General features: G+C 46.2%; 1 protein-coding gene across 1 annotated transcript in view; it reads left to right on the top strand.

The window, feature by feature from the left end:
• Positions 1–6,739: 6,739 nt before the first annotated feature.
• The window catches only part of KIT (KIT proto-oncogene, receptor tyrosine kinase), a 135,484-nt gene continuing 116,049 nt past the window's right edge, over positions 6,740–26,174 (top strand). Inside the window, exon 1 of the mRNA XM_081332976.1 lies at positions 6,740–6,932. Coding sequence (XP_081189102.1) covers positions 6,875–6,932 — 58 coding nt within the window. The 5' untranslated portion in view covers positions 6,740–6,874. The remainder of the gene's footprint in view (positions 6,933–26,174) is intronic.

The following is a 26,174-nucleotide window of genomic DNA, read 5'->3' as shown; positions in this document are numbered from 1 at the left end:
AAAAAATTATATTTAAATTGTTACCTATCAAATTAAGAATTGTATTAATTCAAGGCTGGCAAAGAGATTATTATTGGAAGAAGAAGAAATCAAGCAAAACTATTATATGGGCTTTGGAATATAAAAACTGTTAGTGACTACTTTGTAAATATAAGCCCAGACAACACACTGTTTACCAAATATTAAAGTGTTTAATGTTAAAAAATTATTAAAATATATTTTAAACAAATAAATGCAGGAGAACATAAAAGTTAATACATATGGCTAACTAAATCTATCGCTAAATGAAACACTCTTAACTAAAATTAAATACTCATTAAAGCTGGTTTGAGGTACAGTTTCTGGATTGTAGTAGCAGGATTAGCATCTGCAAGCAACATAAAGTCATGGAGTTATGATCCTTTGCACCCTGGGTCTTTATATATACTTTATCAGTTTCAGATTAAGATGCTTCAGGGGGGTTGTGCAGTGTAGTGAGCTTTGTGGGGTTTTTTGTGTTTTTTTTAATCCCACTTATATCCCGCCCTTCTCTGAAGACTCAGGGCGGCTTACAATCTAAGAAGCACAAATCAATGTGCTTAGAAATAGCCTTCATTCTATGTATATGCCTGCTTATTAGGGCTTTCGCCCCCCCCAAGCAGCATTATTAGAAAGTCAGCTTATTGCCCCCAACAATCTGGGTCCTCATTTAAACCTACCTCCGAAGGATGGAAGGCTGAGTCAACCTTGAGCCTGGTGGGACTCGAACCTGCACTAATTGCAGGCAGCTGGTGTTACTTAAGGAGGCATTAGCCCACTGCTCCACCAAGGCTCCACCAAGGTTTTGCTATTGTAATGGTGATGGGGAAATCCTATTATGTCCTAAAGGTCCTGTCCTGTCCTTAGAATTTGGGTGGGGGGTGTAAATTCTTACTCCCATCAACTCCAGCCTTCTGTGGCTGTAGGCATTTTGTTTGTGAATAGATTGGCCAAGCCTTCCTGAATGGATTAGAAAAATCTGCATTCTTAACGGTCAGTCCTCTTCAGGTTTCTTACTTTGAAGCTGTTTTCCTGGGGCTGCTTTCTGCCTTTGTTAAGATTTTTTTTCTCCATTTCTCCTTTGGGGAAATATAATATTCTGCCTCTTTTTTAATATTAAGAATAAAGAATATTTTAATCTGGGGATGGTGGGGTGGGGGGCTTCCTACAGTGTCAATGGTGAGGAAGCCAGCAGAGAAGATGACAAATTGTTTGGGTAAGTCTCCTCCACCCACATATCCTCCCCAGTCTCTCTGTGCTGGTGCCACACCAGCCACTTGAGCATCCCCACACACCCTCTTATGTCTGTGCAGCATCTCCTGGATCACCCCCACAGCTCCTCTTGGGCAACTCTGCATACTACTCTTGACCTGCATAGCACCTCCGTGCACCCTGCCTCACCCACCTGTGGCCTCTCATGCACCCCACTCCTCCTTCCAGCCCACTCTTGCATCCCTCTTGCACCCTCCCCATCAGACGGGACATGCAGGAGTGCATCGGGGTACACAAGAGGTAAGGAGACGTGCAAGAGGAGCAGTGCGAGTTGGGGAGGGAGCATGGGGGTGCCACATAGGCTGGGAATGATAGGAAGAGTTGTTCAGGGGGTAAGCAGGGATGCGAGGAAGCCACAGCAAGCGTTAGGGAGGGTGTGCGATAGTGTGCAAATATTAGGTAAGGAAATATACGAAGACCCAGTGGATCACAGGTTATCTAATTATATCTGAAGTTACTATACAGGTGGTCCCCAATGTACGACCATGATTGGGCCTGAAATTTATGTTGCTAAGTGAGAAATTTGCTAAGTGAGTTTTGCCCCATTTTTTCCTTGCCCCATTTGTTAAATGAATCGCTTCAGTTGTTAAGGTAGTAACTGCAGCCCGTCATAAATATGAGTCAGTTGTCAAGCATCTGAGTGTCAGTGGGGACGCTGCAATGGTCCCAAGCGTGAAAAAAATGGTCATACGTCCCTTTTTTTAATGCCGTTGTAACTTCAAATGGTCACTAAACGAACAGTTGTAAGTCAAGGACCACCTGTACTCACCAGGCCTTGTATGTGGGAATGTCTGTCCGTCTTCTGAGACCCCAATAAAGCAGGAGAACAGACATTCTGAGCGCCTGGTGAAGTTTAAAGAAATTGGAAAGAGAAAGGGCAGCAGAGCATATAGCAGTGATGGCGAACCTTTTAGAGACCGAGTGCCCAAACTGCAACCCAAAACCCATTGATGTATCGTCGGGTGCCGGGTGGGTGTGGCCATTGGGTGGGTGTGACCCATTGGGTGGGCGTGGCTGCGGTGGTAACGGCAGACTGGGCGGGACTAAAAAGTTCAATCAATCAATTCCAACTTTGCGAGATCTTTTCTTTCCCCCCGCGAGAAGTTGAAATTGATTGATTGATTGAACCTTGATTAACATTTTGGGGGGTTTTTTTGCACACGCTGTTGGAGGCCTAAAGTGAAAATGTTTTATAAAACCCAGCTGAAAGTCTAGGACTGGGGGGAATAGCGTGCGTGCCCACCTGTGGCACCCGTGGCCATAGGCTTGCCACCACAGGCATATACACTCCATCCTTACCCGGATGTCAGCTTTTCATATGTTTAGAGATGAATAAATGAAGCAGGTTAATTAGGACTGCTCACAACTAGAAATTCCAGAAACAAAGTATTAACTGGGATTCTCCAAGTCCTAGCCTGGAGGAATTATGGATTTATTTGTTTACTAAAGTTACATGGCAGCTCACTCCAACAAGATGCCAAGTGGCTCTGCGATGAATATGATTAAGTTATTATAAGTCCGCTTCAGCCAATGAGAAGGTGCCTTGGCATATCCTGCTTCTTCCTAACCATTCCCAGCGGAGTTAGCTGTTGGCTATCAGTCTATATACTCTAGGAAATAAGGGGAAAAATGTGCATGAAATTAAGAAGAAATATTGAGGAAAAGGAAATCAAATTTTAGAAAGTCAAGTCTTGTCTTTGGGGAAATCTAATGCCTGTGCTGTAACAAAACAAGTTGGATGATCCTCAGTCTATCCAGCTCTTCGTTTTTCTCTGGACAAAGGAAGTCCAGTTGCCTTTTGAAAAAGCACATTTGGGAGAAAATAAATTGGGTTTGTGTGAGGCTTCTCCTTCCCCCAACTCTTCCAGCCGTATTTACTTAATTTGAGATTCTCTCTATATACAATATATTGAAGAATGGGAAGAAAATTCTAAGGTGAGAGATCTTCCAGTCTAATGAATGAATGAATGAATGAATGAACGAACGAACGAATGAGCAATATTTGTGTAAGCTTACAGTTTCTATTAAATAGCCTACTTGGAATTTAGATTGGTGTGATTTAGGTTGCTCTTCGTGGCCTTAAGCGACCCTACTCACTTAACTAGTATTCACTACTTAACTCAATTACTTAATTCACTACTACTCTACTCAGAGCGTGACCTGTCAAGTTGAATGCACGGCATTACCAAATATAGTGTCAGGTGACAAGCCCACTCAATTCTTTTTTTTCCCAGAAACACCCTGGCAGCAGTACATATTTTGCATTCCAGGTGTTTATCCATGCCCTACCGAGACCCCATAGAACGGCTGTTGCATTTTGACTGAGGGAGTCACAGCTGCCTTCCCAATGCTTCCAACTCTCCATGTTTGGAGTTAGCAAGGTTACTTTGGAATAATGTGGATTAACCGATATTACTCCATCCTTCAGCCTTGAGTTCTGATTCCTAACATTACAAACGTGAACCCTCATTCCCTAAAAAAAAACAAAAACAAAACTGGAATGGCACCAAAATCTTGGCACATCTCACAGTTTGTGGGGGGGGGAAAAAGAATATACGGCCCCCATGAGACGTTCTCAAGTTGACTTCACGCGGGCCTCCTTGATACAGTTTTGAAAGCCCTTTCAGGAAGTCAAATCTCTCTGAAAAGAGGATGTTAGAAAGAGGAAAAGGCATATGTCAGACAGATAATAAATTTCTCATCAACTTTGTGGATCCGGTTTCAGGTTTGTCTGTTATGTGACCCGCCCCCTCCAAAAAAAAAAAAGAGAAGATTATGCCTGAAGAGTTGCACTTATCCACACAACAAAGGTGGCCCATCCCTCATACGAGACGTGCTCTTCCACCTCTCTCTGTATTGGGCCATCTGCTTTCTCATTCCTTCTTCTTCCTTTCTTCCAGAGGGAGTGACAGATTGTTCTTGTTAGAAAAATGAACCATTCACACGCCGACGACAGCGTATAAAATTAGGCCCAGGGGCTTAGAATGCCCACCCTAGTCTGCAATCACGTGGTACATCAATTTGATGTGGTGGTGGGCCTCTTTTTACTGAAAGTGAAAATCAGCGTGAGTACCCTGAACTGCATGTTACGAGGAAGACCCACAATCATGTCGGATAACGTGTCATGTTCCCTCTAGTGTTCCTAGACCTACAGTGTGAAAACTACATTATAATTGATCATGGCTGCAACCCTCTAAGGCTTAAGTCAGCTGGACCGACTTCTTTCTGTATAGAGCAGTTAGGAAGGGGGGAAAAACAACAACAACAACCAAGGATAAAATCATAGATAGAATCAAAGGGCTGGTCCCTGTAAAAGTGTGCTTCTTATTTACCTAACAAATCTCTAATGTTTAAAACTCAGTTAACAATAAAAAGGTTTAACCTTGGCTGCTTCTGTCACACTCTCTCCAACCTACTTCTAACTATTTATCTTGGGACATATAGCTGCTACTAGTTCTGGAACTCGAGGATGATGAAAGTGTAGTAGTCTAAATGTCTACACTGAAATGATGATGGGTATTATGAAATTACATCAGGATACGATTAAGTAAACCATATTTAGGTACACAATAAGCCTTAATGGCCTAGACTCAGATTTCTATTAGTAAGCACTTCAGGTTATTTATAAGTAAAGTTTTCATACAGTCTGAAGCTAGATTTCCACACTCAGGGCATCAAGCCACAAACTAGTCAGTGCAATTCATGTTGGGTGAATCTTACCAATACAGGCTAATTCCATAAACAAGGTCTAACCTGATCACTGGCAAAGATCCTGCAAACAGAGCTATGGATTCTCTTGTTTTGCCTTGATGTTTCCTTGCTCAAATGGCCTGGAGGAGAAGGTGAGGTCAAATTTTGGTCTTGCTTGCGTTTCTTTGGCAAACTTGATGTGTATGGTCTTACACACTGGTCGTTTTTCAGTAAAAGGCTGTTATACGGTACCAGTAGCCCTCGGCTTACGACAACTGAGCCCCAAATTTCTGTTGCTAAGTGAGACATTTAAATGAGTTTTTGTCCCGTCTTACCACCTTTCTTGCCAAAGTTGTTAAGCGAATCACTGCAGTTGTTAAACAAGGAACACAGTGCTTAAGTCAACCTGGTTTGCCCATTGTCATTGCTTGTCAGAGAATGGCAAATGGGGATCATGTGACATCCCCCAGGGGGGGCACTGCAACCATCATTAAATGTGAGTCAGTTGTCACAGATCCAAACGTAAATCACACGATTGCGTGTGTGTGTGTGGAGGGGGGACCCTGCCAGGGTCGTAAGTGTGAAATAAACGGCCACAAGTCACATTTCTCAGGGCGGTTGTGAGGTCGAACGGTCACCCCGGGAAGCTTTGCAAGTTGAGGACCACCGGCAGAAGCACTGGGACGTGATCGCTCTTTCAGCCTCCCCATTTAAAAACAACAACAACAACAACTAGTCATTAAACTTTTATTTCTAGGGCACTACTCACGCAGGAGAGGGACGCAGTGGCTCAGCGGGTTAGGACGCTGAGCTTGTCGATCAGAAGGTCGGCAGTTTGGCGAGTCGAATCCCAAGTGCCGCATAACAGAGTGAGCGCCTGTTACGCGTCCCAGCTTCCGCCAACCTAGCAGTTCGAAAGCACGTAAAAAATGCTAGTAGAAAAATAGGGACCACTACGGTGGGAAGGTAACAGCGTTCCGTGCGCCTTTGGCGTCTAGTCATGCCAGCCACATGACCACGCAGACGTCCTCGGACAAGCGCTGGCTCTTCGGCTTTGAAACGGAGATGAGCACCAGCCCCTAGAGTCAGAAACGACTAGCACACATTTCCCTTTTTTTCTTCATCAAAATTTCCTGATTTATCTTCCTGTATTATGGTGACTAGGGACGTGGTGGCTCAGCGGGTTAGGATGCTGAGCTCGTCGATCAGAAGGTCGGCAGTTTGGCGGGTCGAATCCCGAGTGCCGCGTAACAAGAGCGAGTGCCTGTTACGCGTCCCAGCTTCCGCCAACCTAGCAGTTCGAAAGCAAAATGCAAGTAGAAAAATAGGAACCACCACGGTGGGAAAGTAACAGCGTTCCGTGCGCCTTTGGTGTCTAGTCATGCCACATGACCACGGAGACGTCCTCGGACAAGCGCTTGGCTCTTCGGCTTTGAAACGGACCCTAGAGTTGGAAACGACTAGCAGGCAGGTGCAGGGGGAACCTTTACCTTTTTACTCTCGCTTGGGGGGAAAAACAAAGCCCTGGCAGTTGGCTAAAGCACTTCAGACAATCGCAGCTCCCAGCGGCACCTCCAGGTTACCGGTAAGCCCGCCCCCCACCCCGCGCGCACACACAGACACACACACACAGACACAGAGACACACAGACACACACACAAAGACAACCCCCTCCCCTCTGCCGGTGTTTGGAAGCGTGAATATTGGGTGCCGGAGCCAGCGGGCTGCAGGAGAAGGAGGGGCAGAGGCGTGGCCGGAGGTGGCGGCGGGAGTGGAAAGTCTTCGCGCGCGGGGCGAGAAGCGCGCGTGTGCGGCTGGCTCTTTTACTGCGAGCCGGGAGGCTTCGTCTGAAAGGGTGCATCCTGGAGGGAACTGGCCGCTCGGACAGCCCGCTATGGGAGGCCGTTGGGCTCTTAGCCTGGCACTGCTGGCGCTCCTGGGCGCATCAACAGGTAGGCATCGGGCGGCGGCGGCGGCTGCGGCTTCTTCTTCTCCGGCGGGCTGAAGAAAGGCAGGAACTCGCTCGCGGCGCGCTACCTGCAAACTGCCGGGCAGGCGAGCGGAGAGCCGCGCAGGAGGCGGGCGGGCGGGCGGATCCTCCGGCTTTTGCGCTTCTCCCTCGGCAGGAAGGTGGCCCCGGGGAAGAGTAAGCCTTGAGGAGCGGTGGAAACGCGACAAGCCTTTCCACCCACATACACACACGCAAACACACACCCTCACCTCCCGCCTCGGATTAAAGGCAGGGAAGCGGCGGAGGTGGATGCGAAGGGCAGGCGAGGCTTGCGCGGCGAATTGCCGCGCAAGTTTGGGTGGAAATCGGTCAGCTCTCCCGTGTTTGGGGGCTTCGCAGTGGGGGTAGCTGATTGGATTCGTTCTCTCTCTCTCCTCTCTCTCTCTCTCTTTGTCTTTCTCCCTCTTTCCCTCTCTCCTTCTCCCTCCCTCCCTCTCTTTCTCCTTCTCCCCCTCTTTCCCTCTCCCCCTCTCTCTTTCCTTCTCCCCTCCTTCCTTCCTTCCTTCCTTCCTTCCTTCCTCCCCTCCATTCAGAAACGCTGTATTTTTAAAGCTAGGTCTTAAACCGGGCGTGAAGTTCCCAGATCGATCTCGAGATGCGTGTTTCTTTTACGCTCCTTTCCTCCAAATCCCTTAAGCGATTTCGAGGCCGGAGGTGGAAGTTTGCGTTCTTCCAAGCTCCGGCTGTAACTTTTTTTTTAAGTTATATTCCATTGACTCCGAGGGAGATCGAGGAGTGAAGTGTTTGAGGAGTCAAATCGGCGCCTCCTTGAATCGCACCTGGTAGGGCTGTTTTAACATCCCAGGGATCTGAAAACCAGGAGGGCTTGGTTAAGGAACACACCCACACCTTTCCACGGAAAATGGAAGGAAACCGTGGGGACTGCGTAGCTCCCTCCTGCCCCTTCAACCCGTCCGTGTCTACTAAGCGCACGCCGAGATAAATGTGCAGCTTAGATACGGCTGAATTGCGTGATATTTTCAAATAGAAAGTGCGTAGAGCTTTGTTGCTCCGGTAAAAACCTCTTTTTTAAAAAAATAAAATAAAATACATAGCCAACGTATATTCAAACGTACATCTTTACAGTCCTATACACCCTTATTGAGGAGTATGATCCGTGTAATTCTCAGACTTGCATAGGATTGCGCTGCGCAGTTAAAAAAAAACCCAAGTGGAGGTGATTGGAAATGAGCATCGATTATTTTCGAAGTCTGTGAGTTGGGTAGTCCCAGTTGGAAAATCGAGGTGGGATTTATTTATTTTTATTTTTATTTTAATTCCATTTATATCCCGCCCTTCTCCGAAGACTCAGGGCGGCTTACAAGCTTAGCAGTAGCCTTCATTCTATGAATATGCCTGCTTATTAGGGCTTTTGCACCCCCCCAAGCGGCATTATTACAAAGTCAGCTTATTGCCCCCAACAATCTGGGTCCTCATTTTACCTACCTCGGAAGGATGGAAGGCTGAGTCAACCTTGAGCCTGGTGGGACTCGAACCTGCACTAATTGCAGGCAGCTGGGATGGCATTATTTAAGAGAGAACAGGGTGCTTTAAAGACTCCAGAGAGACCTGCCATGAAAAAATTGAGGTAGGCTACCACATCTCTCTCTCTCCCTCTTGATTTTTGCAAGATTTTGTGTGTGTGTGTGCTAACCCTTTGCAAAGTGATCAGTTACACCAACACTAGCTAGTTGAGCTAGTAATTTGAGTGGATTTGCGCTACCGTTCTGGCTGCTGCTTAAAAATCTTGTTTGCACCGATACTCAGCCTTATGCAAAATTAATCTTGCACATTAACCCTTTCACGAGACAGCCAGCTTTGGGCATGTCATCTCAAACTGATTTCCAGTGTAGGCTGAAAGGGAACCCATAGGTAGGACAATAGTTGTCTACTATGCACTGCTGGGGGCCAAAGCGCAGTATGTTTAGTTTGTTCTTGTTGATTCCTGACTTGATAGATTATTAGACCAATCTTCTTCTCGGTTATTTTTTTAAACCAACTTTGATAGATTGGATACGGTTAAAGAGCAACATAGATAACCAATCTAACTTTAAAAAAAAAAAGACTGCTGTGTGTTGACACAGGTCTGAAGCCCTACAAAGCACAATTAGTTGCAGTGCATTGAAATTACTGATGTTTCCCCAATAATTACCTTCCTTAAGAAATCACTGCAAACAAAATTCATGTGCTAGAAATAAAAAGTAATCATAATTGGAACGACTTTGGACATATATGCAGCATTGCAAGACCTCCTAGGAGCAGTCAAGTGTGGTCTGTGCTCCAAACACAATTGTGTGTGCTTGCGTCTCGCTTCTACTTTCTAGGGTAATCTACCCAAAAGACAATTCTGCAATCACTTTGCAGACCTTAGCTGGCTTTATTTCCCAAATATTAATATTGGAATGCTCTGATGGGCTCCTTGAAATAGTAAACACATTCCTAACACTTTTGCTAAAGGTATAGTATTTGACAAATGGTGAGGGGGGGGGGTTGTAGGATATGTAACTGCAGTTTCAGAATTTGCCACAGAGAGGAGATGTTAATCGTTATTATTCTCATTTACCACTCTTATTCAGTTGTAAAGTTGCTTGTGCTAATAAGCCTTTGCAAGTTCTACTCTCTCTCCTTTTCTGCTTGGCGAGCTGATTTATGCTTCTTGCGAAGGCAGGAGTACCAATCTCTATGCCCAGGACTGCTTGAGGCCCACATATCACTACATCAAGTTTTTGTGGTCTAAGAGAGTGCCAAAACAATTTTAACTGCCCTGAAAATGCACATAATGGAGGCTACAGAATTTGCAACTGATTTTCTTCATTCTGCACTTCCAATGTTAAAAGGTACATTAAGGGTTCTGTGGGTTTACCTGGCCTCAGGTTGCTCTCCGTTCACAAAGACCTTTCTGCTCAGTTCATTCGGAGCACTGCATTGAGTGCCCGCTTTTGGCCACCTTCAGGAAGCTAATTTGCGGGGCCCTTTCTTTATGCAAGTTGGGAAGAGACACCAAAACTGCTGTTTATTATGAGTCACCGCAATATAAAAAAGATTTTGAGAGTCTGGAAAGAGTGCAGAGAAGAGCAACAAAGATGATCAGGGGACTGGAGGCTAAAACATGTAAGGAACGGTTGCTGGAATTGGGTATGTGTAGTTTAATGAAGAGAAGGACGATGGGTGACATGATAGCAGTGTTCCAATATCTCAGGGGCTGCCACAAAGAAGAGGGAGTCAAGCTATTTTCCAAACCACCTGAAAGCAGGACAAGAAGCAACGGATGGAAACTAGTCAAGGAGGGAAGCAACCTAGAACTAAGGAGAAACTTCCTGACAGTTAGAACAATTAGCCAGTGGAACAACCTGCCTCCAGAGGTGGTGAATGCTCCAACACTGGAGGTTTTTAAGAAGAGACTGGACAGCCATTTCTCTGAAATGGTGTAGGGTTTCCTGCCTGAGCAGGGGGTTGGACTAGATGACCTCCATGGTCCATTCTAACTCTATTATTGTTCTATATTTATGAGTATACATAATTTAAGAACAACTTTGAATCAAAAATCAAGCCTGTCTTTATGGAGAGATCATTTGTTTTCCTACTAGCTAAATGTTATTTTTATTACTTAGATTAGAACTGATTCTTAGCACAAAAATGCTTTGGCCAATACATTTTAGAGCAGGCATGTCCATCCCATTGACTGCATGTAGCCCTGGATAGCTAGTAATTATCACCCCATAAGGTAATAAATATTTTTAAAAAATCAAGGAAGTTTTTTTTTATATACATTAACTATATTATACATTATATCTTTGTAAGGTGCCCGGAGTCACTGAGAGTGAGTTGGGCGGCCATGTAAATTTTCTTCAATAAATAAAATAAATATGTAGCTGAAGACAATTCTTCATTCTGTGTGGCCCAGCAAGCCAAAACTTCTAGAACCATGTTCTAGAGCAGAGGTCCCCAACCTTTTGGGCACCAAGGACCAGTTCCATGGAGAAAGGTTTTTCCACGGAGTGGAGATTGCCTGGTTTTGTGTGTTGCCTGCATCCCGCAGATGGGGCTTTGCTTGTTTGTGTGGACCGGTTGCTGGCATGCTGTAGCCCGGTGCCGGTTCATGGACCAGGGGTTGGGGACCCCTGTTCTAGAGTTCAGTCAGAATTATGGGACATTAGTTGGAAAGTAATTTGTGATAGCTCTGGGTGGACAGGCAGCTGCCCTAGTACAACACCACGGTTTGCATAATTGCACCATTAGTGCAAGCAGTTTCAGATATCAGTTGTACTAAATTAGCAGTAATGATCATTATTCTTCCAGATTTAAGCTTGCTTCCATTCCATTATAACAGGGCTTACAAATGGGAGTTGGGATTACGTAGGCCACAACTTTTTAAAACTGGCTGGCGCAGAGAAAACAAGAACACTGCCCAAAACCTGACCAAGGCTTTTTGCACCTCATTTTGCTTGGGCAGAGAAGTGTTGAGTAGTTGCCGTAATGCAAATGTTTGAGGATTAAATAAGATGAAAATGTAATTATTCAATGGAAGCGGTACACTGTACTTATTGCCTAACCTTTACAGCACCAACATCGTTAGTTTAATTCGCGGAGCGGGGGAATCGCACCAATTCGTTTCTCATTTGGGGAAAAGTTTGAGCTGCAGAAGCATCAAGATACTTTGAAGGAAGGCAGTGAATGTATTGACTTGCATTCGGGCTGTACAGTGGATTGCGGTCAAAAGTTTTGGAGGGGTAGGATGTGGATATGGCAAATGTCTCCAAATCTTTCAGCCAAATGCATCCTTTCCCAGGACAGGAATTGCTGCAGCTGCTTGAAGGCACTGAAGACAGGTGCTTCCTGAGAACCCACATATGCTCTAAAATGCATTTTTCTTCAAATCTGAAACATCAGGACTGCCCAGTGCTTCAGATTTGAAGAAAAAAGTATGACTTGGGCCCTCAGTTGATCCAAGATTGGGTCAGAGGACCCTCCGTAGGTATAAATTATATGCCCATTGGGCCTACAGCGGAGGAGGAATCTTTGGCTCTTGTGCCCTGAGTGGAAACCGCTCCTATTCATGTGAGGATATCTTGAGATTGATGCTCATTGCAGGCAAATGCGTATTGAGTAGTGCTAGCCCAGGGGTCTTCAAACTTGGCCCTTTTATATACTTGTGGACTTCAACTCCCAGAATTCCTCATCCAGCGTCGGGGAACTATGGCCCCTTCATGACTGGCGGACTTCAACTCCCAGAATTCCTCATCCAGCGTGGGAGAACGATGGCCCCTTCATGACTGGCGGACTTTAACTCCCAGAATTCCTCAGCCAGCGTGGGAGAACGATGACCCCTTCATGACTGGCGGACTTCAACTCCCAGAATTCCTCAGCCAGCGTGGGAGAACGATGGCCCCTTCATGACTGGCGGACTTCAACTCCCAGAATTCCTCAGCCAGCATGGGGGAACTATGGCCACTTCATGACTTGCAGACTTCAACTCCCAGAATTCCTCAGCCAGCATGGGGGAACTACGGCCACTTCATGACTTGTGGACTTCAACTCCCAGAATTCCTCAGCCAGGCACGCGTGCCTGGCTGAGGAATTCTAGGAGTTATTATTATTATTATTAATAATTTTATTTGTATACTGCCCTCCTCCCGAAGGACTCAGGGTGGTGAACAGGGCAATACATGTTAAAAGAAAAAATACAAAAATTAAAAGAGATTAAACAAAGTACCCACAACTATAACAATAGGTTAAAACACATTAAACAGTAATAAAACCCAACCCCATCCCATCAGGCCAGGCCAGCTTGTTCGAACAGATAAGTCTTTAGATTGCGCCGGAAGGAGCGGAGGTCAGGCGCCATCCGGAGCTCAACTGGAAGATGGTTCCATAAATCCAGCGCGCCCACAGAGAACGCCCTCCCGCTGGGGGCCACCAGTCGACATTCTTTGACCGGTGGCACCCTGAGGAGGCCCTCTCTGTGGGAGCGAACTGGGCGGAGGGAAGTTGATGCTGGCCGCAGGTGCTCCCTAAGGTATTCCGGACCCATGCCATGTAGGGCTTTGTAGGTCATCCAGCACCTTGAATCTCACCCGGAAGACAACTGGAAGCCAATGCAGCTCGCGGAGCAGAGGTGTAACATGGGAGTATCGGGAAACTCCCAACACAACTCTCGCGGCTGCATTCTGTACCAGTTGGAGCCTCTGAGTGGTCCTCAAGGGCAGCCCCATGTAGAGAGCGTTGAAGTCCACAAGTCATAAAAGGGCCAAGTCTGAAGACCCCTGGGCTAGCCATTGTTTAGAATCAGTGGGATCCGAATGACTTTATGAGCCATTCTGTCTCTGTAGGGCAAAAGGCAGTCTCAGCCATGCTTTGCTTATTATTTTCCAATGGCAACTAAAGACAAATGTTATGCTCCTTTTGGAAAAAAAACAGCAATGAATAAAGTGTGCAACCCAAAGGTAGCCAGAGAAATATGGGGTTAGTGATAGTGGAGTCCACTGAAAAGGAGACATCCCTATGTTTGCATCTTGAAAGTCTTTAGGTTTTTTTTTCCCCAGTTAGGGGAGCCCCGAGAATCTGGTATACTATATAGCAAGCTGCTGTTACTAGACTGACATCTGGTCTTTCAAAACAGGGTGCTATAGCAACTACAGTGGAAGTCAAATTAAAAATAAGAACCTGGAGATGTTAAACCTACGTTAAGTCCAGCTGAAGTCAGCCATTCATGAAAACATTATCATCTAGATATTTTTGAAGACATTTGCACTTTCCCATGCAATGTTTTCCTTGCTTTGAATAATAGAAGCTGTGAAAGTCTTCCTACTGTACGTAACGAAGGAGTTGCTCTGTATATATGTGCCTCTCTCTAGGTCCTTTTACGTGTGCAGGTTCTCGAGTGCAACACGTTGTACCACACACTGTGATTCAGTTTGTGTACTTCCGTTTGCAGCATTCATGAAGAAGACGTAGGCACTTGCTAGCTGAGTTCACACGGTACTAGTTCAAAATACATTTGTTTAACAAGCCACAGTAGTGGGGTTCATGTATTTGCGTTAAGACAACATGCCATATTATGGTTTAGGATTATCTGAAATCACAGATATTGTTTGAGAGGCATATGTAAAATTATACCAATTAGGACGTAGATTCCACTTCCCCAACTTAAGCCTTTCAGGGTGTATTGGAGCTAAAATTTCTGGAATTCTTACATTGTCTAAAAATCCTGGTGTTAACAGAATAACAGAAGAAAATAATTTAGTTGGAAGGGAGGTCTTCTAGTCCAACCCCTTGCAGAAGCAGGAGATCCTATACCATTCTGGACAAATGTCTGTCCAATCTCTTCTTAAAAAGACCTCAGTGATGGATCACCCACAATGTCTGGAGGCAGGTTGTCCCACTGGTTAATCGTTCACACCGTCAAGAAATTTCTCCTTAGTTCTAGGTTGCTTCTCTCCTTGATGAGTTTCCATCCATTGCTTCTTGTCCTGCCTTCAGGTGCTTTGGAGAAGAGCTTGACCCCCTCATCTTTGTAGCAGCCCCTCAAATATGGAGACACTACTGTCTTGTCTCCCCTAGTCCCTTTCATTAGACTAGACATACCCAATTCCTGCAACCATTCCTCATGTTTTAGCCTCCAGGCCCCTAATCTTTTGTGTTGCTCTTTTCTGCACTCTTTCCAGAGTCTCGACATCTTATTTATATTGTGGCGACCAAAACTGGAATGCATTGTTCCACGTTTGGTCTTACCAAGGCATTCTGAAGTGGTATTAATACTACATGTGATCTTGATTCTATCCTTCTGTTGATGCTGCCTAGAATTGCACTGGCTGTTCTGGCAGCAATAGGATGTGCTCATTAAGTGATTGTCCACTAAGACACCAACTGATACTGAGGCAGGTTCCCCCTACTGTGTTTTCCTGAAAATAAGACCGAGTCTTATATATATGTATATATATTTGCCTCAAAAACAGACACTAGGTCTTATTTTCAGGGGATGTCTTACCTTAGGACCGCTGCAGCCAGGCCTCCTATGCCACAACACCTGTTGCACCGCTGCTTGACTTCAGTGGCCACTTGCGGCCAGAGGCCATGTGGTGCATTGCGCCAGTGCCGCCGGTTGTGGCAGGACACCGCATGGTGCTTCACACCAGTGCTGCTGGTTGCGGCAAGACACCGCGCAGCGCTTTGGGCCATTTGCAGGAGGCCGCACGGTGCTTCGGGCCATTGCCGCCTATCGCGGCAAAGCACTGCGTGGCACTTCAGGCCGTTTGCAGGAGGCTGCACGATGCTTCAGGCTGTTGCCTCTGGACACGGCAGGATGCTGCACAGCGCTTTGGGCCGTTTGCAGGAGGCCACATGGTGCTTCGGGCCGTTGCCACCCATTGCAGCAAGGTGCTACACGGCACTTTGGGCCATTTGCAGGAGGCCACATGGTGCTTCAGGCTGTTGCCACCGATCGTGGCAAAGCACTGTGTGGCTCTTTGGGCCATTTGCAGGAGGCCACATGATGCTTCAAGCCATTGCCACTGTTTCCAGCAGGACGCCACATAGTGCTTCAGGCTGCATGGTGCTTTGGTGGCAGTGGCCCGAAGCACCGTGCAGCCTCCTGAAAATGGCGTGAAGCACCACACAGCCTCCTGTTGCGACTGGCAGCAGCGGCCTGAAGCACCATGTGGCCTCCTGCCATGAGGAGCGGCAATGGCCTGAAGCGACATGTGGTGTTCTGCTGTGACCGGCGGCAGTGTGAAGCACCATGCAGCCTCCTGCAAATGGTCCGAAGCACTGCACAACCTCCTGCTATGACCAGCGGCAGCAGCCTGAATCATCATGTGGTTTGCCACAAAGAGCAGCAATGGCCCGAAGCACCATGTGGCCTCCTGCCGCGAGGAGTGGCAATGGTGCGACGAGCCACGCAGTGCGACAAGGGTCGGGGCGTAGGAGGCCTGCTTGCGGCAGTCCTACTAGTAAAGTAAGTGGGTGCATAGGGCAGCTCCATCCCCTATCCTGCACTAGCTTGATTTTTAGTCATGCACCTCAGACCAAAATTAGGGCTTATTTTTGGAGTAGGGCTTATATTAGGCCCACCCCCCAAAATCAATCTAGGGCTTATTTTTGGGGTAGGCCTCACTTTCGGGGAAACACGAATATACCTATACATTAGGTTTCTCTTGCCTAAGTGTAAAACCTTGCTTTTGAATTGAATTTCATGTTAGATAGGGCACATTGTTCAAGTCTGTCGAGATCCTTCTGCATCTTGAGCCTGTCTTCTGGGCTGTTGGCTATTCTTGCCAGCTTGTCACAACATTTCTTGGGGGCACCCAGTTTGGATAAGGCTCAAAAGAATACATCTCACAAAGCCCTCAAATGAGAAAGATGCTTGTTTCTGTCTCTTCCGTGCCAAGTTGTGGCCTTGTGAACTGTGTTTATCTTACCTTCATACATCTGCTATCTAAGAGGATATTCAGGTAGAATGCAGGAAAAATGGATTCCCTTGGGCAGTCATGGGGAAGATGTGGGATTACCTGAGAAAGAAGGGGGAGTCCAAGAAGCAAATGGGACTTTGCCTATACTTGCAACGTTTTGTGCCTATTCATGGAATAGGAATCACGGACAATCCTTTCTTCCGAAACCTCTCTTTAATACATTTCAGAATATTTTCTCTAAGAACACGATTACCACTGGGTCCACTGAATAATAGACTATATTATTTTATTTTATTTTTTTATTTTAATCCCATTTATATCCCGCCCTTCTCTGAAGACTCAGGGCGGCTTACAAGCTTAGCAGTAGCCTTCATTCTATGTATATGCCTGCTTATTAGGGCTTTCACACACACCCCAAGCGGCATTATTACAAAGTCAGCTTAATTGCCCCCAACATCAAGTCTTTGAGTTTAGACCAGACATGTCAAACACAAGGCCCGGGGGCCGGATCCGGCCCGCGAAGTGGTTTCATGCGGCCCGCGAAGCCACCCTGGAAACAGTGAGGGAACGGCCCCCACTGCCTTGGCCCTGGCCCAGAGACCCTCCTCCTTCCAGAGACCCTCAGATCTGTCCCACTCCTGCCCAAGCCCCCATAGGCACCCTTGATGTGAACGATGTAGAGCTGGCCACGCCCACCCAGTAGGCCATACGCACTTTAGCCACGCCCACCCAGTAGGACACGCCCACCCAGGCCACACCCACCCGGCCCCCTGAGGGCAACCGCAATGCTGATGCGGCCCTCAGTGAAATTGAGTTTGACACCCCTGGTTTAGACGCACTAGAGCAGGGGTCAGCAACCCGAAACAGCAAAAGAGCCACTCGGAACCGGTTCCGTCATACACACAAAAAAGTGGGAGCCACAAAATGTGCGTGCGCATGTGGGCGCGCACGCGCATGCGCAGAACAAGCAAAAAAATACACCACCCCCTACGCCCGCACCGCATCCTGAGCTGCACGCACCTGTCGCTGCCCAGTGCCGCCAGCTTACGCGGGGGGGGGGAGAGACGGACTCGCAGGTGACGGGCACTGGGTTGCGGCGGCGCCTTCAGCCCAGGCACCACCGGAGCCACCCGAGCGCCCTCCCTCTCTCCCGAGACCTCCAAACCTCTGCGTTTGATGAATGTAGCAGCTCTTCAAATGTGGAGGCGGAGGTTTGGGGAGCTGCACAGCTCTCCAAACCGCCGCCGCCCCGTTTGCAGAGCTGCTGCATTCCTCCGCATTTGAAAGAAACACAGACGAACGTAGCAGCTGTGCAAAGAGGACGGTAGCAGTTTGGAGAGTGCGTGCGCACCTCTCCAAACCGCCGCCGTCCCATTTGGAGACCTGCCACGTTCGTCCATGTTTGATGAGCGCGGCAGACCTCCGAACGGGACGGCGGCAGTTTGGAGAGGTGCACGCGTACTCTCCAAACCGCCGCCGCCCATTGGGAGACCTGCCGCGCTCATCAAACATGGACGAATGCGGCAGCTGTGCAAACGGGCCGCGGCAGCTTTCCCAACGAGCGACGCCACTGCCCGTTCGGGCAGAGGTGTGCGCGCACCGGGCGACTGGGAGCCGCAGGAGACAGCTCAAAGAGCCGCATGCAGCTCCGGAACCGCGGGTTGCCGACCCGTGGTCCAGCTATACAAGATTCTTATAACTGGAAACAGAAGAAGCTAAGATTAACACATATGTCTATATTCTAGAATACTCCATTATATTTCTCAAGACTCAAGACACTTCCTAAACTCTTTGGAAAATATCCTATTCCTAGAAAGTTAACTTGTTATAAAGATTACTTCATTCATTCATTCATTTTATTTCATCAAGCCTTTGGGATGGTTTGAATTTTCTTTCAAGATGTTTATCTGTCTGAATTTTGCCCAGTAGCTGACAATTTTGAAAGTCCATGCCCAAAACCTTTATTAAACTTTTCTTGTCAACAGAATTTGATTTAGTAAAGCTCATGATGTTTGCCTAAGCATAGAGCTCCAAATCTTTGTAATTTGAAAGAATGAGTGCTAAATACAGTAAACATGAGCTCTGAAATGAAAGAATAAAGATTAGGAAATAAGGATTAGGATTATAATTGAGATACAAGCACAGCAAAATAAAGACATAAATAATTCCAGCATGTGAAAATCCAGTAATGTTTAGATTTCACTTTGCTAATCTGCAAGCAAAGAAAAAGGTGTATACTCTAGTTCATTTCTCAAGCTGCATTGATTATTTAAAAGATAAATTTATTTGAGTTGGGGGAGCGACCTTAATTAAACAATTTATTCCCATTTTACTTGAAAATGTACATAAATCAATTCTGATAGGCCAGGGGTCAGCAACCTGAAACAGTGAAAGAGCCACTCGGAACCGGTTCCCTCAGAAAAGGAAAAACTGGGAGCCGCAAAAAATGGGTGCTCATCCGCGTACATGCGTGCATGCGCAGAACAGGGTTTGACTGAAGAGTGGAGCCATGGCAAGATATGCACCTACCCTACCCTGCATATTTGAATTGATTGGTTGAACTTTTTTAGTCCCCCTTTTTTTTTGGACTACACATAGCAGAGGACTGGGAGCCGCAGGAGATGGCTGAAAGAGCCGCATGCGGCTCCGGAGCCACGGGTTGCAGACCTTTGCACTAGAGATATCTGGTTTATTTCCTAGAGAAAGATTAGCCACCTTATAATTTCTTGAGAACGTTGTTTAAGGAAAACTTGGGAAAACATGTCCGAATTTAATAGCTTCTTTAGAAGATCAAAACTCATTAGTGTACTCATTATTGCACGCAAAACTAGAGTTTATTGGAGAAATTCTTCCTGCCTTCTATTCTTTGTTTACTTGCACACTGACACTGGGTAACTTCTTGAGAATGTCTGTTTGTTTTTGCTGAGAGAGACACATGGGATTAATTTATTAATACTGGGAAGCACGGATGTGAGAGAGACGCACGGCTCTAACAGATCTCTACCTAAGCAAATGTAAGATAGACCTCTACATAAAGGTGAGGTTCTTGGCTTAATGTTTGGCTTCGCTCTTTCTAACGGAGGAGAATTGGCATCTGACAGAACGTCAGATGGAGCCTTCCTGTGAAATGCAGGTAGTCCTCGACTTACATCAGTTCACTTTGTGACCATTCAAAGTTACAACGGCACTGGAAAAAAAGTGACTTATGACCATTTTTCACACTTACAACCGTTGCAGCATCTCCGTGATCACGGGATCCAAATTCAAGTGCTTGGCAACTGATTCGTATTTATGACCATTGCTGTGTCCTGGGATCGTGTGATCCCCTTTTTGCAACCTTCTTACAGGCAAAGTCAATGGGGAAGCCAGATTCACTTTGACAACCGGGTTACTGATTTAACAGCTGCAATAATTCAGTTAACAACCGTGGCAGGAAAGGTCATAAAATGGAGCAAAATTCACTTAACAACTGTCTGGTTTAGCAACGTAAATTTTGGGCTCAGTTGTGGTCGTAAGTCGAGGATTACCTGTAGAGTTGTTCAAATAAAAACTCTTGTATTTTTTTACTTTACATTTTGTGCCTTTTTAAATAGGTTCACACGGCATGCTGGCTAGACATCCGGTCTTCCAGTACAGTTCCTTCCACTTCATGACCCTTCCTTTCATCCTTTTCTAGCTTCTGATTGCCTTCCAGTTTGTGTTGTATCTCACGGGGCAATCTTGAGTGAGCAGTATTTACCTTTCTGGCAATGTACCATAGTTGTGTTGATGAACCTGGAAAACTCCACGAATGCTCTTATCATGAGTCGGTTGCCACTTGTCCTCGTTAACTAATGTTTATTTCGCCTTACCTGCTGTGTTGTATGATTGCAGGCAAGGATGTTCGTTTTGTGGGGAATGTAAAAATAAAAAAGGTAAAGACTTGACTCCTGATGATGCTTGCCTGCAGTTTTCTTGGAGTGTTTACAAAAGTGGCTTTATTGCCACCACCTGGTACCCCCCCCCCCCCAATTTTCCAGTCTGGCTGACGGCCGTGGAATTCTCCCAACATCATACAGTTGTTAGGAGTCAACAAGTCCAACTCAAGGGAGACTTTTATTTTGTCGGTTAATATGTTTTTTTTTTAATTTCCTATGTGTCTTTTGTTTGCCTTGTTGGTTTCCTGATACATGCACATCTTTCTGCTTCAGTCCTGGCCACTTTTTACAGAGGCACGATTGAGAGCATTTTAACAAACTGCATCACTGTCTGGTTTGGTGGCAGCCGTGCCTCAGATAAAAAAGTCCATACAGAGAGTGGTAAGGACAGCCAAGAAGATTATAGGAAGCTCGCTTCCCGGTATTCATGATGCTGCTTATAAGCGCTCATATGTGCTTAAGCTTTGTTAGTGACCCCATACACCCACTTTACAGTCTGTTTCTGTTGCTCCCCTCTGGGAGGAGGTTTTGAAGTATTTATAACAGGACTACTGATTCTGCAATAGCTTTCTTCCTTAATGCCATCCATCTGGTAAACTTTTAAGATTCATTTTTCTCGCCATGCACATGTGTACATAACCCGAACTAGACTGTGTTGCTTCTCTGTGTCATATAATATATGTGTGTGTGTGCATAATTCTGTATTTATTTTTGTCGTGTTTATGGGAGGTGGTGACTCAGAGTTGTATGCCACAAAATTTCATTTTAATGTATGCCGATTAGTGTACATTCAAAGTGACAATAAAGTTATTCTATTCTGTTCCGTTCCATTCCATTCCATTCATATACAGTCTAGGCAGGAAGCAGGGGAATAGATATTTCAAGGATGCAGGCAATTAAGGCAGCCCAGTGACCATCCAACACAGAATTCCCCAACTTTTCTGACTTTGTGGCCCAGCAGGGGATGGGAGAGGGGGTGGTTCCACATGAGCGGCCGGCAAACATGCATCTGTGTGAGTGGTGGGGTTGTCTGGTGCTCACGCAAGTGGGGATGTGCGTGTGCGGCCCAGTTCCAAACAGCTCAAGGCCCGGGACCCCTGATCTAACACCATCACTGGCTTTCTTCCCCCTGTACATTTGTAGATGTTTACCTGCATATATATCCCACAGTTCCTAGGTAATCCTTGACTTAACAACCACTTGTTTAGCGACTGTTTGAAGTTATCACAACACTGAAAGAAGTAACTGTGGTCGTGTGGTCAAAATTTAGACGCTTGGTAACCAGCTCTTATTTATGACAGTTGCTGTATCTCCGAGTCATGTGTTCCCCTTTTGTGACCTTCTGACAAAGTCAGCGGGGAAGCCAGATACCCCTGTGTTACTAACTTAACAACTGCAGCGATTCTCTTTAACAACTGTGGCCAGAAAGGTTGTGAGTTGGAGTAAAGCTAACTTAACAACTGCCTTGCTTAGCAACAGAAATTTTAAGCTCAATTGTGATTGTAAGTTGAAGACTACCTGCATTAGTTTTCCCCCCACTTTTTCTGAATTCTAAGAAGTTGGAACATGGTGGAAATTTTCCCAAACATTCTCAAAGACTGGTGCTTGTAGGAGAGAAATCTGCCGCCACGTCAGAAGTTCAAAGATGCTTTGATGATTGCAATTGTAGATGCCTTTGATGTATTCCCACCTTGGGTCTTTGTTTTATTTTCTCTGGATTTTTTTTAATGTATTTTGTCATTAGCAAGCCCAAACAGGTAAGGCCATTCCTGTTGCATCATTGGAAACCTCTCGCCAAATTTTAAAGTTGTGAAGGAGGAAGACATATAAATGGGACTTATTCAACAAAAGGCTTATTTAGTCACCATAATTGTAAAGGTAAAGGTAAAGATTCCCCCGCACATGCGTGCTAGTCATTTCCGACTCTAGGGGCCGGTGCTCATCTCCGTTTCAAAGCCGAAGAGCTTGTCCGAGGACGTCTCCGTGGTCATGTGGCCGGCATGACTAGACGCCAAAGGCGCACGGAACGCTGTTACCTTCCCACCGGAGTGGTCCCTATTTTTCTACTTGCATTTTTACGTGCTTTGGAACTGCTAGGTTGGCAGAAGCTGGGACGAGTAACAGGCACTCACTGCTACGCGGCACTCGGGATTCGACCTGCCAAACTGCCGACCTTCTGATCGACAAGCTTACCGTCCTAACCCACTGAGCCACCGCATCCCTAGTCACCATAATACAGAAAGATAAATCAGGAAATTTTGATGAAGTAAAAAAGGGAAAGAGTAGTGCAGAGGGAAAAAGGCAAATCCACTGTCTAGGTTTCTCTGCCACAAGCACCCTGTCTTTGAGAATGTTTGGGAAAATGGCAACATTTCCCACCATGTTCCAACTTCTTAGAATTCAGAAAAAGTGGAAAAAACTAATACAGGTAATCCTTGACTTAAACCACAATTGAGTCTTAAAATTTCTGTTGCTAAGCAAGACCGTTGTTAGGTGAGTTTTGCCCCATTTCACAACCTGACATGTTTTTGACTCCCAGAATTCCCCAGCCAACGTGGGGAATTCAATTCTGGGCGTTGAAGTCCACACTTCTTAAAGTTCCCAAGACTGGACAGCGTTTGTCTAAATCGGAGCTTTTCAACCAGTGGCACGGGTACCACCTGTGGTACATTGGCACCTGGCAGGTGGTATGCGACCATCCTGGAAAAGTGGTAGCGGGGGAGGGGAATGAGCTGAACCGGTGGCAGCAGTGCACAAGCCTGAGTGAGAGACGGCTGGAGCTGCAGGGCTGTCAGGGCTCAGCGGAAGCGCCAGGATCAGCACCAGACTCCAGCTGGAGCTCGGCACTGATCCTGGCACTTCTGCTGAGCCCAGAAGAAGCGCCGATCAGTTGGAATGTTGCAGCATCTCCAGGGTCTTGTGGTTTACATTCAGATGCTTGGCAACTGATTCATATTTATGATGGTCACAGTGTCCCAGGGTCATGTGAAGTGACCAAAACCTGCTGCAACCACCCAGCAGACGGGGGGGGGGAATAAAACCCAAACACCCCCCCACCCCCGCTGCCAATCCTCAACAGAAATGCGCACAACAATGAAAACCTCTGACAGGAGAAAGAGCACCGCCGGGCGGGCAGGCAGGTGTCTTGCTCGGCTGTGGCTTGGGGGGCACTTTTTTCAGTGCCATTGTAACTTCAAACAGTCACTAGGCGAACTGTTGTAAGTTGAGGACTACCTGTACTTCATCACTTTTTTCCTTTTTTTTTTGGTCATCAAGTTTTTGACACCTTCCTAGGCGACTGGTGGTCCTCGGATGTTGCCATATATCCTAAAAGTGGTACGATGGGTGAAACGGTTGAAAAGCCCTGGTCTAAATAATCTAATACTCCCTTCCGTGACTTTAAAATTCACCTATAATCAAAGGCTGAATAGACATTGCTCCTTTTGTAATTGACCCATTTTGTGTGGTTAGATCACTTCTACCATAATGGGTAAGAAGGAATTCTGAAGGGAAAAATTTAAGACTCTCGGCCACAGCTGCTTCTTCTTCAGAGAAGAAAAAAGTTCAGCTCTTCTGCAAATAAGCACTTCACTCTTTCCACTTACCTGAGTTCCTCGCTTTCTCTGTCTTTGTTTTGAGCTGCTCTGTTTTATAACTTCCTCCTTTTCAGACAATTTTCCTTATGTTGTATTTTAAAACTTTGGTTAGGAATGCAGAGCAGGCGCAAAATCCATAAGGCACACAATAATTCCTAATAGGTAAAGGTAAAGGTAAAGGTTCCCCTGCACATGCGTGCTAGTCGTTTCCAACTCTAGGGGCCGGTGCTCATCTCCGTTTCAAAGCCGAAGAGCCAGCGCTTGTCTGAGGACGTATCCGTGGTCATGTGGCCGGCATGACTAGACGCCAAAGGCGCACAGAGCGCTGTTACCTTCCCACCGTAGTGGTCCCTATTTTTCTACTTGCACTTTTTACGTGCTTTCGAACTGCTAGGTTGGCCGAAGCTGGGACGAGTAACAGGCGCTCACTCTGTTACGCGGCACTCGGGATTCGACCCGCCAAACTGCCGACCTTCTGATCGACAGGCTCAGCGTCCTAACCCACTGAGCCACCGCGTAATTCCTAATAATTACAACTATTTCTTTAGCCACTGTTTGAAGTTAGGATGCTGCTGAGAAAACGTACTTATGACTAGTCCCTACTACACCTACAGTATGACCACGGTGGTATCCTCCTGGCAAAGTGATAAAAAATGGGGATCTTGGAAACCAGAATGTGTTCACAGTGGTTACAAGCTCTGTGGCCACCAGTACATGCAGTTTTCCCAGGGTACTTCTGAAAGTAAAGTCAGTGGGGAAGCAGGTTTCGCTTAGGGACTGTGTGTTGCTTAATAACTATGGAAAAATGTATTAAAATCAGGCGTAGCTGACTTAATGACCACATCACGTAGCAGTGGAAGCTCCAGTTCAAATTGTGGCCATAAGTTGAGGACTACCTATATTTATATAGAGCAGGGGGTCTTCAAACTTGGCAACTTTAAGACTTGTGAACTTCAGCTCCCAGAATTCCTCAGCCAGCATGGCTGAGGAATTCTGAGAGTTGAAGTCCACAAGTCCTAAAGTTGCCAAGTTTGAAGACCCCCTGATACAGAGTTTGAGCCAGTAAGTAAGTGCGTGGCATTTTATAGAACCCGAGAGAACAGTCTTGGTCAAGGGGCTAATAATCTAAAATTCAGAACTGGGAGAAGGTAAGATCTTCTTGCGGAGAAATGATGATATAATTGTTTCAATTCGGTGTTTTTAAATTTGGTTACACATATAGAGTAAGGCAGGGCTGTCAAACTGCCAGCCCGCGGACCGGACGTGTCATCCGGAAGCCGCACCCACCCCATTGCCAGCAATGGCAAAACATTGCACGACGTCACATGACGTCGTGAGTTTGACATGTCTGGAGTAAGGGGACCTTTGCTTTCCTTGATCACCCCTTCAGTTTCAGCTCTGCAAAATAAAGGGCTACTGACTTTCAGATGCATCTTAAACTCGCTAGGAAAGTTGCCGCTTCATTGATCTTCAACAAGATGCTGCGGTGATGCCGTGCAGAGCGATGCCCTTCTTTGCATCTATTGCCTCAAGGTGACTTCTTTGTTGGCTTCCCTACTTACGAACCAAAGTAATTTCTGCTGATACGAACTGGCTGGATAGAACATATGAACCTTCCCCTGTGTTTCCACTGCTGGGCCTGAGGCAGGGGACCTCGCATTTCTGCGTTCTGACATTGCTTCCGTTTAGCGATCAGAGTCAAGACACCTGTAGAAGCAAAGCAATGCGGTTTCACACAGTCATAATGTATTTTTATAAGATCAGTATGTAGGACAGCATTTGTAGGAATTTCCTATCATAGACATAGACATTGGATAGAACGTTCAGCACAGTTGACAAAAAATGGTTGGTGTTGCTGATCTGTAGAATCTGCTTTCCTTATGAGTCCTATATAAATCAGGGGTCCCCAACCCCCAGTCTGTGGTCTGGCACCGGGCCGTAGCATGCCAGCAACCGGTCCGCACAAACAAGCAAAGCCCCATCTGCAGGGTGCAGGCAGCCCGCAAAACCACGCAGAAAAACCTTTCTCCACGGAACCGGTCCCTGGTGCCCAAAAGATTTTGGACGTCTGCTTATAAAAGCATGCACATACACACACACACACACACTCATTTCCCCCCCTCCATTTGTGTATGTGTGTTTGTGTATGTGCATATGAAGAACTATTTTCATTACTTTACACAGTTCAAAAGTCAGTGCTACTGAATTCAGTGGGATTTATTCAGGTATGCGCAGATGTGGACTCAGAAATCACAGCACAAAT

Source organism: Vipera berus (assembly GCF_964194415.1).
Source record: "Vipera berus genome assembly, chromosome: 7".
In the NCBI taxonomy this organism is placed as follows: domain Eukaryota; kingdom Metazoa; phylum Chordata; class Lepidosauria; order Squamata; family Viperidae; genus Vipera; species Vipera berus.
Note: the sequence above shows the minus strand (reverse complement) of the source record. Positions and strands in the feature narration are given on the sequence as shown.